This window comes from Balaenoptera ricei, chromosome 3 (genome assembly GCF_028023285.1).
Source record: "Balaenoptera ricei isolate mBalRic1 chromosome 3, mBalRic1.hap2, whole genome shotgun sequence".
In the NCBI taxonomy this organism is placed as follows: Eukaryota; Metazoa; Chordata; class Mammalia; order Artiodactyla; family Balaenopteridae; genus Balaenoptera; species Balaenoptera ricei.
In genome coordinates, this window is record NC_082641.1 from 168,145,808 (window position 1) to 168,160,561 (window position 14,754).

The 14,754-nt window shown below is 52.0% G+C and overlaps 1 protein-coding gene and 2 non-coding genes across 3 annotated transcripts; 1 reads left to right on the forward strand and 2 right to left on the reverse strand.

The window, feature by feature from the left end:
- Positions 1 to 492: 492 nt before the first annotated feature.
- Positions 493 to 565, reverse strand: TRNAK-CUU (transfer RNA lysine (anticodon CUU)). Its single transcript has one exon. It is a non-coding gene; the product is annotated as a tRNA-Lys (tRNA).
- A 467-nt stretch (positions 566 to 1,032) lies between these two features.
- On the reverse strand, positions 1,033 to 1,104 carry TRNAA-UGC (transfer RNA alanine (anticodon UGC)). Its single transcript has one exon. It is a non-coding gene; the product is annotated as a tRNA-Ala (tRNA).
- A 2,167-nt stretch (positions 1,105 to 3,271) lies between these two features.
- On the forward strand, positions 3,272 to 14,719 carry TRIM7 (tripartite motif containing 7). The gene is made up of 7 exons (XM_059917996.1): positions 3,272 to 4,184; positions 5,073 to 5,168; positions 9,169 to 9,399; positions 10,211 to 10,233; positions 10,520 to 10,635; positions 11,155 to 11,190; positions 13,092 to 14,719. The coding sequence occupies exons 1-7, from the start codon at positions 3,678 to 3,680 to the stop codon at positions 13,601 to 13,603; spliced, it is 1,521 nt and encodes a 506-aa protein (XP_059773979.1). The 5' UTR covers positions 3,272 to 3,677; the 3' UTR covers positions 13,604 to 14,719.
- The last annotated feature ends 35 nt before the right edge of the window (positions 14,720 to 14,754 follow it).

Sequence of the window (14,754 nt, forward strand, 5' to 3'; positions counted from 1 at the left end):
ATGAAAAAGTTCTGGAGATGGATGGTGGTGATGGTTGCCCAACAATGTGAATGTGTTTAAAGCCACAGAGCTGTGAACTTTAAAATGGTGAAAATGAATAACAAGGTCCTACTGTATAGCACAGGGAACTATATTCAATATCTTGTAATAAACCATAATGGAAAAGAATATGAAAAACAATCTATATCTATATATCTATATCTATCTATATTATCTTTGCTGTACACCAGAAGCTAACACAACATTGTATATCAACTATACTTCAATTTTTTTAAATGGTGAAAGTGGTAAATTTTATTATGTATGTCTTAAACAAGTTTTTAAAACCCAGTTTGATAGTAGGTAAAGGATAGATTTATCAATGAACGGGAGAGTGACAACAAAATGCCCTAGTGAATATCACACACACGGAATTTCCCGCACAGGATTTCTTTATTTCTTTCGAAAGCGGGTCAGGCAAAGAAGTGCTTCGTGTGACCAAAACAGACACCTCGCCCAACGTGGGGCTCGAACCTACGACCCTGAGATTAAGAGTCTCATGCTCTACCGACTGAGCTAGCCGGGCCTGTGTGCCGTTTGTTTTCAATAATTCTTACTTCAAGGTAGGATTTGGGCTGTATCTAGCTCCACGTTTGAAGTTAGTTGGGACAAGATCTGGCGGCCACTAAAGACAAGATTCTTAGCAGCCCAAGAAACTCAGACTCTACCGATCGTGCTTGACTGACCGTCCCTCCTACTTCCGTCCGTTTTCTGCTTGCCCTTTTCTGCCAGCGACCTCGCCCTTTTCCATCCCTGGAAAACGTACGGCTCAGTGCAGGGAAAAACTGCGCACGCTGATGCCATCGAAGAGCTCACCCTGTGATTTTTCAGTCCGAAGTTTAAAGGCAGAGCCGCGGGCTTGGGCTTGTAGTGGGTGAGGGCCGCCGACTCCTCCAACCTGCGCACACTCCACTCTTTAGGGTTTTTCCTAATGATCTGCAAACACCCTGCGTTTCGAAGGAGAGGAAGCAAAACATTCACGCACACCTGCGCTGGAGATGCCGGGGATCGAACCCGGGGCCTCATACATGCAAAGCATGCGCTCTACCACTGAGCTACATCCCCACCCCTCCAGCGTGTGTTTTCCATGTTCCCTTAGTCCTTTATTGGCAAGGGTGAACGGGTGGCATCGCTAGTCGCGACAACCCAAACGCAGCAAAGCTCGGCGGCCAGCGTCGGGAGCTGTTCCAGGGTCCTCTACTGATTCTAGGCGAGCGGACCTCTACCGAGGGTCGCCCGGGGGGAGCACAGGACCGGGATAAACCCTTGGAGGCAGCGGGGGAAAAAGAAGGGAAAGTCATCCGGTACGATGCCCAAAATGAACTGTGAGCCGAAAAAAGGAAAGTTAAGACGGGTGCAGGATGTTACTTTTGTTAAACAAAAAGAGGGGGGAGTGTAGCAAAATATGTAATATTTGTATAAAGTAATTCAGAATTGCAAAGTTGATTGCTTGGGATTGTAAGGGGACTGGGGCGTAGGCGATGGGCAGATTTTTCACTGTTAACTGCTCTGTATATCTGAATTTTGAGCCACATTTAAATCAGTTCAATCCAAGAAAAGTTTACCGAGCTCTACTATGTACCAAGAACTGCTCTAGAAAACTGGAGGTTCAACCGTGAACAAAACTGACATAGTCCATTACATCTATCAGCTCGTATTCCAGAGGAGGTAGAGTGCTAGAGAGTAAACAGAGCAAGCGTTGAGGGAGAGAATGTAGTAATGTGTGATTTTGAGAAGATGACTTTTGAAAAAAGGCTTGAAGGAGATGGGACCTGAGCCATGCAGGTATCTGAGGAAAGAGAGGTCCAAGTAAAGGTAACAGCCAGTTTAAAGGCCCTGAGGTAGGATCTTTCTGACATGTTATTGCAGGAATAGTAAGGAGGTCCATGTGGCAGGGGAGAGTGATAGGAGATGAGGGTGGAGAGGTTGTGTGCAGGGGATGGAGAGGAAGAATGGGTAGGGCCTTTAGACGATTGTGAAGCCTTCGACTTTTACTCTGAGAGAGATGGGAACCACAGGAGGATTTGAGCAAAGGAGATCCCCTATCTGATTTAACATTTTAACAGGATTGTTCTCACAGCTGGCTGGAGAAGATAGGGCAGGAGTGGGACAGAAGGGGAGAAAACTGTCGTGATCATCAAATTATAGGAGATGATGCGGTGGAGGGGGTGAGAGAGTGAGGAGATGCTGAGGACTGTGAGTGGGGCCTTCGCATTTCCCCTGTCTGGGGGAGCCCCAGAGGACTCACCCCTTTGGGCCTGAGCACCTGGAGGGGTGGAGGTGTTAACTGGGATGGGGTGGGGAAGGCTGTGGGAGGAGCAGGTGGAGGGGCAGAGCAGAAGTGCATTGTGGAAACGGTGAGTGTGTGCCTCCCCCTTAGAATGCTGCATGTGGAGATGCTGCCCAGTGAGTTGGATGTAGGAGCCAGGCATCCTAGGAAGAGTTGGGCTGGGGATTTGTACTGTGGAGCAGGGAGAAGTTCTTTTAAGCAAGAAAGTGGAAGAGATCACAAGGAAGTGAGTATAGACAGAAGTCCAAGGGTTGAGCAAGGGCTGGGAGAGGAGGAGGGAACCACCGCGGTGGCCAAGAAGTGGGTAGGAGGCCATGGAGGTGGGAGGAGAGTCAGGGAGTACAGCATCCCGGAAGGCGCTGAGAAAGGGTGTCCGGAAGGAGGAAACATCAGAGGAGAGGGGAGGTAAGGCCTGAGAAGGGGCCTGCTTTCACCTTTGGGTTAGGATCGCTGTGGTCACTGGTGACCTTGACAAGAGCAGTTTCTGAGGAGGTTGGGGAAGAAAATCTGCCCCGAGTGCCCTCCAGAGGGAGTGAGGTGAGAGACGGTGTGAGCAAATAACACTGGCAGTTCTGGGCGGGGGTTAGGGGGACTGTAGAAACGAGCTAGAGAAACAAAGGATTGGGTTTTGGAGGGGTATAACACCGAATAAAGTGGGGGAATTGACTGTAACTGTATCTTGCTTAAAAAAAATAAAAATAAAGAATAAACGGGGAGGCGGGGGGCACAATCGCGGGAGAGGTAGCTACAAAAGTGGATACAAGGCCACGCTTGGGGGTCGGGGGCAAGAGTCAGGTTCCAGACTCTAAATTTAGCTCAGCACAGGGCCGGACAAACCTGAGCTCCGGGAACCTGACACTGGTCCGGCGCCAGGCCCTCGGGCTGTGCTGGGTCGGCCTCGGGCGGCAACTGGGAGTGGCGCCCAGATGGGCGTGTGCTTCCACCTGTCCCGGCCCGTTTCCCAAGGCTGACTGGGTCAGGCTGGGGCGGCCCAGACAGGCTCGCGTCAGGGCTGAGAGAAGGGAGAGACGGAGAGAGGGCGCCGCGGGACCCAGGAGGCCGCGGGCCAAGGCGGGATATTGAGGGGCCCAGAACGGGAGCGCAGAGCACTGGCCTGCACTGAGATCCCCTCGCCCCGTGCTGCCCGGTCAGCTATCAAAGCGCACCCTCCCCTCACGTTTCCCATCCTGGCGCACCCTCAGCTCAAGTCTCTGCCAGCAGGCGTCAGCCCCGCCCTTCTTCCCGTGGGCGCTCGGAGGCCCGCCCCGGCCGCTGCGCCGGGAGCGGCGTACCGTAGGGTAGGGTAGCCTCTCCCACGCCGCCCGACTTGGGTGAGCCGAGGGCGCGCATGGCGGCGGTGGGGCCGCGGACTGGCCCGGGCGCCGGGGCCGAGGCGCTGGCGCTGGCGGTAGAGCTGCAGGGCGAGGCGACCTGCTCCATCTGCCTGGAGCTCTTCCGGGAGCCGGTGTCCGTCGAGTGCGGCCACAGCTTCTGCCGCGCCTGCATCGCGCGCTGCTGGGAGCGCCCGGGCCCCGGGGCCACCGCCGCGTCCCACAAGTTGTCCTGCTCGCTGCCCTGCCCGCAGTGTCGCGAGCCCGCGCGCCCGGGCCAGCTGCGGCCCAACCGGCAGCTGGCCGCGGTGGCCACGCTGCTGCGGCGCTTCAGCCTGCCAGCGGGCGCGCAAGGGGAACGCGGGCCTCCGGAGGCGGTGGCGGCCGGGTGCGCGCAGCACCGCGAACCGCTCAAGCTCTACTGCCAGGACGATGGACGTGCCATTTGCGTGGTGTGCGACCGCGCCCGCGAGCACCGCGCTCACGCCGTGTTACCCCTGGACGAGGCGGTGCAGGAGGCCAAGGTGAGCGCCGTCCCCACCCCTGCGCGTCCCCGGGACCCCCAGTCCCCGTTCCGCGTTCCCGCGCAGGCAGGAAGGCCCAGGTGAGCCCCTGCTTCTCTTCCCTTATCCCATGCTGCGCAGCATTGGCTTCGGGGCTGAGCGCAGCTCTCCCGCTGTCACCCCCGACACCACCAATACCACCTTCCCAACCCCCTCGCGTTTCCCTTTGGGTCCCTACTGGACCGCCTGCACGATGCCCCACAGATTTGGAGATTTTCTTTCTGTCGGTACCTGGCTTTGAGCGGTTTCTCCGTCACACCCACACATTCGCTACCCCCAGTCTCAGCCCTTTCCCTGGGCATAGCTCTGTTCGATGTTCTCACCTCCTGTGGCCGAGTGGGACGACCTTCCCAAGAGGTCGGGGTAAGGGGGTGGGTGGCTCCAGGGCTGAGTAGAGAGCCAAGAGCCATCTGGGATTCTGGCACCTCCCTTTCCTGCCAACTTGCTAGGGTGTGCGCGGAGGCCTGTGGCACAGTACCCAGTCTTTCTTTGCTCTTACCCGGCTCCGGCTCTCCCACCCAGGGGGCTTTCTGATGGTGGTGAGGAGAGCAGAAGAGAGGACTAGGCAGGTTGGGCTGCTGGGGAGCTTGATTTCAGCCTGGATTGTGCACCGATGGTCTTGAGGACGGGAGACCCTGAGGCCTTTGGAGTCGCCCAGCAGTTGTCCTGTACCCTTACGAGCCACCTGTGCAGGCTGTAGCCATCCCGACGTCCAGAGGTGGCTTCAACCCTGCCTCCTCCTCCTCAATGAACAGGGCCTTCCCTTTCTCCTGGGTAGCTTCAGGAAGGCACACGTGGGAGTTGCCAGAATCCTCTCCCCACAGTGTCCTCCTTCTCACTCTTCCGCAGGAGCTCCTGGAGTCCAGGCTGAAGGTCTTGAAGAAGGATCTGGAGGACTATGAGGAGTTTCGTTCCACCGAAGAGAAGGAGAGCAAGGACCTCCTGGTGAGCATGGCAACCCCCAGGTTGGCTCCCCTGGGTGACAACAGAGGGCCACCCGCCACTCTGGCTAGGTGTGTGCGGCTTTGGAGTGTGTGCCTGTGGAACAGCAGAGGTGGATTTTAGAAATATAATGAGATGCATATGATATAGGGTGACCGTGTCATTTATTATATAACCAGAGCTTTTGAGAGTGAAAGGGAGGGCTGAAATAATTATTTTAGAACAGCTGGCTTGAAGTGGAACTGTCCAGGTGAATCAGGATGTATAGTCCCCCTAATGATACATAACACCCCAGTTAGGGTCTGTGGAGCATCTTGTAATTGAACACATTAATATTTCTATAGAGCAACATATGAATATTCATACTAAGTGGGAGCCTTCTGTCAGTCTGTGGCATATTTTACCACCAAAGGAGTTATGAAAAAAACTTTTTTTCATTTTTAGAGTTTTTTAGATTTTGACATCGAGGCTAGGGGAGAGGGGTTGGGGGGATGGGGGAGGGGGATGGCAGAGCTGCTCCCCACCCAGCAGAGGGCGGGAGGTTCCGGGACTTGGGTTTTCAGCAGCCGATTGTGCTAGCAACCCCCCTGCCCAGCGCTTGGGGTGATATTTTGTCTTCCTTGAAGTGGAACAGGAAAGTGAAATGGGGTTCATTTTGGTTAAGGTGGGCAAATGTGGGTCACTGTCATTTTCTATCTCGAAAATTCAGTGCCTAGCTCAAAAAATAGGGCTTATGAGAATGAAAGGATCCACTAGGGCCTGTTAGGGCAGGGCTCTTAAGTTCTGGAGTTGGAAAATGGAGGGAGAGGAACCTGAGGGCCGCCCCCCCCCCTTAAGGGAAGGAGGTGTGGGGTGAAGGGGAGGACCCTGTGTACAGGTGCCCCAGGGTCCTTCCCTGACCCTGAACTGCATCTGGTACACCTGCATCCCATGCACATCTCAGGCATTCTCTTCTGAACATTCACTTCCCTCCACAAGGAAGGGCTCACCCCTCACCCCTCCAGATCTCCACCCTGCTCTGCTGGAAAAAAGAGTAAGCATGTGGCTCTTTGGCCATTGCTGTACATCCATGACCCAGAGGGCCTTCTCCAACTTGGGCAGCTTCATGGTCTCTGACCCCACACCCCATGACATTGCTTAGCACTTTCTACTCTGTCCTATACCCACCCAGCCAACCCCCGCTCTGGCCCACACATCCTTTATGATTACAAAATACCTGCTTAATGAGACAACCGTTGCTGCTATGAGAACAAGGAGAATGAATATTTTTATTTGAAAACGCTGTTACCATTTAGAGGAGTGGTTCTCAACTGGTGGCAATTTGGGGCCCCAGGGGACATTTGGCAATGGCTGGAGATATTTTTGGTTGTCAACACTGGGGCAGGCGTGCTACTGGTGTCTACCGGTAGAGGCCAGGGTACTGCTTAAACATCCTGCAATGCATAGGACAGCCCTCCACCACAAATAATTATCTTGCCCCAAATGTCAATAGCGCCAAGGTTGGAAACCCCGATTTAGAGTATTTTGGTAAATATTGTCCCACTTGTGTTATTTCCTTGGGAGACCACATGCTATAATTGCAAGAAACTTGGACTCTGGGGTCAGACTGCCTGGATTAGAATCCTGACTTCCCGCTTCCTGGTAACGCACCTCTCTGTGTTGGTCTTCTCATTTTTAAATCAGGATGAGAGTGCACCCGCGTCACTGGGTGGTTGTCAGCATTGAGGGAGTTAACGCCCGTAAAGTTCCCTGTGCTGCTGCTGGCTGCTCGCCCAACATCCTGAAGACTGGGGAGCAGTGAACTGAACCCAGGTCTCCTGACTTCAGAACCCACTTATAGTCTCCTCTTCCAGCCACCCCCTCCTCCCCTAGAGTTTTCAGGGAAGAGGGACTTTGACATTTGAGCTTGTCCTGGAGGGATGGAATCCTTCTCACTGGCCACGAGAGGCCTCACTGGTTATATCATGCAGAGTCCCTCCCAGGTGTTCATGTAAAGAATCAAGAGGATCAGGAGCGAGAGTCTGTGTCTGAAAACACAGGGGTGAAAATCCCGTGGATAGTGGTAATGCAAAGAATAGAATAGAAAGCTTGCACACAGCATACTCTTACTTAGGTCGCTGTGGGTGTGCTGTTACCTCTGATCACTGGCATTGATTTCCCTTCCTTCTTTCTACTTTTCTGCATTTCCAGGTTTTGTATGATGAACATGTGTTGCCTTTGCAATTGCTAGACAGAAAAGGTGCTCTTTAAAATGAAGTAAAGTGAAGAGTGAAAGTTGGAGGGGTGACAAATGTTAAAGTACAAAATTCAAATGAGTAAAATTTAAAGATCTTATTGGCTTTATTCAGTGATTCATAAATCAGCCAACATCCCATCTTGCGGAAAGAAGGAAGTTCTGAAGAGCTGTACAAGGCAAGAGACTTTACAGGCAGAGGAAGCAGGAACAAGGAAGTTGTACTAGGCAAAAAAGTGGGTTGGCCACAGAGGCTCATGAGTAGAATAGTTGTTTTGACGGTTAAGAAGGCTTTTCATTGGCCCAACAGCATGGGCTCCCACTCACCAAGAATGATCTAGCAACTGCTGCTGCCCAATGTTCAGCCTGGCAGCAACAGAACCACTGCAGAGGCCTGATATAACATCATCCTTGAAGGAAACCAGTTACTTGGTAGCAGATGGATTGCACTGGACCTCTTCCACCCTGGAAGTGACAGCATTTTATCTTGGCTGGAACTGACACATTTTTGAATAAGAGTTGTCTTTTCTGCCTGCAGAGCCCAAGCCAGCACTACTAAGGACTTATAGACTGTTTGATTCATCAATATGATTTATGATCCCAAAGTAGTTTGGTTGTCTGATTAGGGAGGGCATTTAAACATAAGAAGTGCTGTGAAGGTAGAAGTATTTTAAATTTATTTCCAATCTTGCAGTTTTGATATCCTATTAGTACATGTTTTTAATACTGTGAATATGCTTCTTTAAATGTGAGACCTGCCATCATCTCTCCATGTAGATACTTCCCTCACCCTTGCAGCCTAACAGTGAATTAGGGCACTTTGTTGGCCTGCTTGTCTGACAGCCAGTGACATCATTGATTTACTTTAAGTTCCTATGTCTTAGAATGAGTTTACATCAGCAGCCCTCACTCCACAAAGGTTTTGCTTCAAAGCCACACCTTAAAGTTGCCTTATAAATCATATATTATATCATTGCTGAAAACGTTGAACTAAACCGAAGTGAGAAGAGTTACATACAGCATTACGTTTGAGATCTCACTGTGTGCTATCAAAGATGTTTTCCAACTCTGCAATAACTTGAAACCATCATGTGTTTGGATGCTCTAATTTCAGCAGAATAAAGATCGTAAATTTGGTCACACACACAAAAAAGTGGGCTGGCTATTGCAAAGTTGCTTTCCCTGTAGGGGACGGCAGGGGTTTATCAGGCAGATTACTGAACAAATACTGATCAGGCCATTCCTTATAGGCTGGTTTAAGGTAACATTTGTGGGAGAGCTGAAACTGTCATTAGGTCTCCGTTCGGTGTTGTGGGGCTTAACATAAGCGACTCCATTTGGGGCCTGTTGTCTTGTTTTTAACACAAAATAAATGTGTTTGGGGACCTCAGTTTAATCCTTAACAGTGACTGCAGGAGGCACTATTTTATCCCTCCCACTTTTCAAATAAGGAAACTGCAGCCCTGGGGGGTTCTGGGGTGGGTTTGAAGTTGCCCTAGGTTGGTGGGAGAGCCCAGGTCTAAAGAGACACATGGGCGCCACTGTGACAGGGAAAGGGAAAGCACGTGTCGAGGCTGCTGCGTGCTCGGAATTGGGACATTTAAACCAGAGCGTGTGCACGGTGGGCATGCGTGCGTGTGTCTCTGACCCCTGAGCAGTGAGGGGGATGGACCCCTGCCCTGTGGGATGGCTCAGAGGCTTCTATCCGAATGCTGTGTCTCAGATGCCCACATCCCTTTGCCCTCTTCAACTTCACCTCTCCTGGGACAGAAGCAGATGGCGGCCGAGCGAGAGAAGGTTGGGGCGGAGTTCCAGGCTCTGCGGGCCTTCCTGGTGGAGCAGGAGGGCCGGCTCCTGGGCCGCCTGGAGGAGCTGTCCCGGGAGGTGACACAGAAACAGAATGAGAACCTGGCCCAGCTTGGGGGTGAGATTGCCCAGCTCTCCAAGCTCAGCAGCCAGATCCAGGAGACAACTTGCAAGCCTGATCTTGACTTTCTCCAGGTGAGCCTGGCTTGGCCTTGGTATGAGTCATTTATCCTAAGGCAGGAGGCATGAATTTATCCCTCCCACTTTTCAAATGAGGAAACAAGAATGGCAGCGAGAACAGAATCAGATCCTATGAGTTTAGCAGAATCACACATCTGGAGCCAAAGTGGACTAGAGAGAAGAGCGCTGATTTTCCTGGGGTTAGAGGTCTAAAGGGATGTGATAAAAACTTTCTTGACCATGATCCACAATAATATATCTTACAATGTATTCTATTATATACATTGTGACAAAAGTCTCAGAAAATGACACTTACCTGTATTACATGTGATGCACTTTGATGTTTTTTATTCTGTCTTATTTCCTTCTAAAATAAATAGTCACAATCCACTAAATAAACTTCACTAGTCACAAATGGATCAAGAATGGTCATTTAAGGGAATTCCCTGGACTCTGTACTTCCACTGCCGGGGGCCTGGGTTCAGTCCATGGTCAGGTAACTAAGATACCACAAAGCCATGAGGCCAAAAAAAAAAAGGTCATTTAAAAGGCACTAATCTGAGTGATGACCGGTTGTTGCATAAGAGCTGTCACTTGTCTTGGATGATGTTGAAAGCAGAGGCAACACTGGGTCCTAGCACTTGGCTCCAGTGATGATTCTGTAATAAATGGCAGCATCGGGAAGCAGTTGCCACCTGGGGCCCATGCAGGAGGTAGGGGGTGATACACCTGCTTATTGCTTATTCCTCTGGAAGGAGGGCAAGGGGCCAGTTTTATTTTCTCAAAGGTGAATGCTGATTTGGTTTTCTCTCATTGTTCTTTCCAGGAATTCAAAAACACACTAAGCAGGTGAGTGGACCTAACGATACCTTGGGCCTCTCTAAGCTGGCTCTTCTTTTCCACTTAGCTTCCTCTCTTCATTCCCCACCCCTGACCTCTCACCTCCCGATCCCCCCACTGCCTTACCTGGGTACCTTCTGAGGCAAACATCTGCTGCCTGGCCATGGGTATTCGGCATGGGGTCAGGCTCTCCTTTTCACCTCTCCCCACCCAGAGGACCTCACCATCCTAATTGTCAAGCCCAGTGGGAGTGGGACAGTGTTAGTGGGCCTTCCTCAGGGTCCTTGTCCTGCAGGTGCAGCAATGTGCCTGCCCCCAAGCCAACCACAGTCTCTTCTGAGATGAAGAATAAAGTCTGGAATGTTTCTCTCAAGACCTTTGTCTTAAAGGGGCTGCTCAAGAAGTTCAGAGGTAGGGGCTTGTGTGTGGGGCTGGGCCCTGCTGTCCTGGTGGTGGTGGTGTGTTTCTGGTGGTTTGGGGTCCTGAAGATGTGCCTTTCCAAAAGCTGTATGATAAAACAGGAACTAGGGTGTGTCAAGGCCAGACTGGTGCGGGGAGGCGGTGGTGGCTAATTTATTTAGAACCCCCGCCCCTACCCCAGGGCATGAAGCTTCCCCTGGGGACAGATGGAGTAGAGGGGCACTGGGGGCAGAAAGAAGGATGAGGAGGGAGAGCTCAGCTCAGAATGGCTCCAGACAAAAGAGGGGGAAGTGGGAGAGGTAGAGCTAGAATACAGCCCCCTCCCCACCCCCATGATTGGCCCAGCACTTGCCCATCAACTAACTCTAGGGTATCTGGGGAGTGAGTGAACCCCCAGATATTTGACATTTACAGTGGGGCTGTAAATGTCAAGAGGTGGTGTCACCGTTGTTGCCAAATAGAAATTTCCCATGTCATTCACACACAACCTGCTTTGTTTCTCCTCTTCAGAGGATCTTCGGGGAGAACTGGAGAAAGAGGAAAAAGGTATGATGGCTGTTTTAACAGTGAGTGCCCGTCATTTGGCCATGTAGAGATCCAGTGACTGTCTCTCGGGGCTCTATGCATGGTTGGTTCCTTCCACTCATCCACCTCAGCAACTTTGCCATCGACTGCCCTTTCTTCCTCATCCTCACAATTCTGATTCCTTCGGGCCACAGTGGGGCCCATAGGCCTATAATTTGTTCCAGAGCAGGAGTGCCCTGCATCTTGAGATACTTAGATCAGGGAGTGCTTGTCGGTCACCTGGACAAGCCTCTCTTCCCTGTTCCTGCTCCCAGAGAGATGGAGACCTCTCCTGGGGACAGGGATTGTGTGTAGGGGTCAGGGGAAGCAGGAGGAGACTGAAGACAGGAAGGGAGGTGGTTATCACTCCTGCAGGGCTCTGCGGTGAGTGGGATCTAACCCCAAGGGGAAGGGAAGTGGGGAGGAGAGGGCACATATTCCTGATGCTGACGACTGCGCTAAATCAGATCTTAGTCGGGAAGAATCTATACCAACTGAGTCAGACTATGTCCTCCTCTGCTCAGAACCCTGTGACAGCCCTGCCCCTCTCACTCAGTAAGGGCTGGAGTCCTTGCAGTGGTCTTCAAGGCCCTACGGGGTCTGGCCTCACTGCACACTCTTCCCCTGGTTCACTCGTGCAGCCACACACAGTCCTTGCTGCTCCTGGAAGGCACCAAGCACACAGCTACTTCAGGGCCTTTGCACTGCACTGGCTATGCCAGGGCCTGGAACACCCTTCCCCCAGACAGCTGCATGCATATCTGACTTCCTCATCTCCTTGATGTCTGTGCTCAAATGCACCTTTTCAGTAAGGCCTTCCCTGGCCCCTCTAGTTGAAATTACAGCCTGCTCTCCTGATCCCTCTATCATTTATTGTCTCTCCTCCTTCTCCCCATAGAAAGGAAGCTGCAGGAGGGCAGGGATACTCCACGTGGGATTCTCAGGGCCTAGAACAGACCTGGAACATAGTAGCACTTACAACAAGTGTGCATATTTTAACTTCTTATTATGGAAAATTTCAAACATACGCTAAAGTAAAGAGAAGAGCATAACGAGTATTATGTACTCATCATACACCTTCATCAATTATTGACTTGTGGCTAGTATTTTTCATAAACACCCCTACCCACGTCTTCCTACTGGATTATTTTGCAGCAAACCACAGATTACTCTCATTTCCGTAAATATCTCAGTATGTTGTCTTTAACGAGATAGACTTTAAAAAAAACATAAACACAAAACCATTAAAAAAGCATAAACACAAAACCAACATCATAACTAAAAAATTAATGATTCTTTCCAGTATCTAGTGTCCAAAATCCCCCACTTGTCTTTTTTTTTAATTTTATTTTTTCAATTGAAGTATCATTAATTTACAATGTTTTGCCAATCTCTGCTGTACAGCCCCAATTGTCTTTTTTTTCCTCTTTTGGGCTGCGTTGGGTCTTCATTGCTGCATGGGGGCTTTCCTCTAGTTGTGCGAGCGGGGTCTACCCTTCAACGGGGTGCACGGGCTTCTCATTGTGGGGGCTTCAGTAGTTGTGGCTCACGGGCTCTAGAGCGCAGGCTCAGTCGTTGTGGCGCAGGGTCTTATTTGCTCCACTGCATGTGGGATCTTCCGGGACCAGGGCTCGAACCTGTGGAGCCTGCATTGGCAGGCAGAGTCTTAACCACTGCGCCAATGGGGAAGGCTGCGCCTGACTCTTTTAAATTGGATTTGTCAATCTGTTTGAATTGAGATCCAAATCAGGTCCATAAATTGCCTTTCTGTGATTTCAACACCTACTTAATGAGGGGGCGGTGGGAGTGGGGGGAGGGGAGCCGTGCAAGGACGCTGCATGGGACGTCTCCTCCCTGTCTTCCCTCCTCCCCAAACCCCGCAGTGGAGCTGACCTTGGACCCCGACACGGCCAACCCCCGCCTCATCCTCTCTCTGGACCTTAAGAGCGTGCGCCTTGGACAGCGGGCCCAGGACCTGCCCAGCCACCCGCGCCGCTTCGACACCAACACGCGAGTTCTGGCATCCTGCGGTTTCTCCTCCGGGAGGCACCACTGGGAGGTGGAAGTGGGCTCCAAGGACGGCTGGGCCTTCGGCGTGGCACGCGAGAGCGTGCGCCGCAAGGGCCTCACGCCCTTCACCCCGGAGGAGGGCGTCTGGGCGCTGCAGCTCAACAGCGGGCAGTACTGGGCGGTGACCAGCCCTGAAAGGACGCCCCTTAGCTGTGGGTACCTGTCCCGCGTGCGGGTCGCCCTGGACCTGGAGGTGGGGGCCGTGTCCTTCTATGCTGCGGAGGACATGCACCACATCTACACCTTCCGTGTCAACTTCCAAGAGCGCGTGTTCCCCCTTTTCTCTGTCTGCTCCACTGGCACCTACTTGCGAATCTGGCCTTGAGGGGCATTGCCCGGCCTCCCCGAGGGGGTCAGTCAGTCACGGGGGAACTCCTCCTAGTCCTGGCTGCCCATGGGAAGGCATGTTGCCCTCGGATGGAGCCTCCTGGTCACTCTGGGTATGCCCTCCAGACTCTTGCCCCAGGCTGCCTTAGAGGGGCTTCCGCAGACTACAACATCAAAGACATGAGAATGGGCTGTTGGGGAAAAGGGCTCTGAGGTCAGTTGAGCAGGGGAAGAGATGCTTTGGACCCTCCTGGCATGTCTCCTGCCTGTTGTCCGCGTGTGGATTTGGCCTGAGCTGTGAGGAGGTGCAGGTGGATGAGGACAGGAGCCCAGCTCCACCAGAGGTGCTTCCTATCACTACCCCAACTCAGCAGGGCTTCTGGTTCTGTGGAACAAAACCAAGCTCTGGTCCCGTGCCATCCTCAGTTGCAAGCGGGCAGGTTCCTGCCAGGCCAATCAGGTTCATGATCCCTTCTGCTTTGCCTTCCCGTCAGCTGCCAGCTCTGCCTTCAGAGACCTGAATCTAGCTGGCCTGACGAAGTTGTCTACTCAGGGAGGATCACTGTACTTCCAGCTCAGTGGAGAGTTTGGGCCGGAACTGGTAGAAGACCCTTGATCTGTACATGAGGGAAAAGCCCAAGGTAACAGCATATAGGCATTGCTGCCGTCCCATGTGGCTTAGCCTGATGACAGAGTGTATGTACAATACATCCTTGGCCACAGTGACTGCTCCGTGTTCTCAAGTTTGCCTAAACCCTTTTCAAGTGCCAAAGTACAGTCTCCCTTGGGTAAGGAGACCAAAGATTCTGGAATTTTGAAACTCAAGGCGGCACTTATAATTCTACAGAAGAAACTAACACCAGCATGGAAATGCACAGAGCACAGGCATGCCCCTGACAGACACTTCCTGGAGCTTCCCAAATGTATGCGAACAGCAGAAGACCCTGGTGCCAAGGCCTGCTCAGCCTGTACCCTGGAGGGTGTTATTCTCTTGGCTAATTGTTCCCCAGCTTCTGCATGGCTGGGCTTCTGGGAGAGTGGAGGTGGGCTGTTCCCTGCTTAGTATGCTCCAGGAAAGGGGGATGGGGAGATGGAAATACAGACTGTGAGCTCATTCCTAGGGTGCCTTGGCTCATTCTTAACGCCCCC

Excerpts from the sequence above, each read along its gene's own strand:
- TRIM7 (XM_059917996.1), top strand. The coding sequence starts at position 3,678 with ATGGCGGCGGTGGGGCCGCGGACTGGCCCGGGCGCCGGGGCCGAGGCG. Across the intron at positions 9,400-10,210 it reads CTGATCTTGACTTTCTCCAG|GAATTCAAAAACACACTAAG; the intron begins GTGAGCCTGGCT and ends TGTTCTTTCCAG. Across the intron at positions 10,234-10,519 it reads TTCAAAAACACACTAAGCAG|GTGCAGCAATGTGCCTGCCC; the intron begins GTGAGTGGACCT and ends CTTGTCCTGCAG.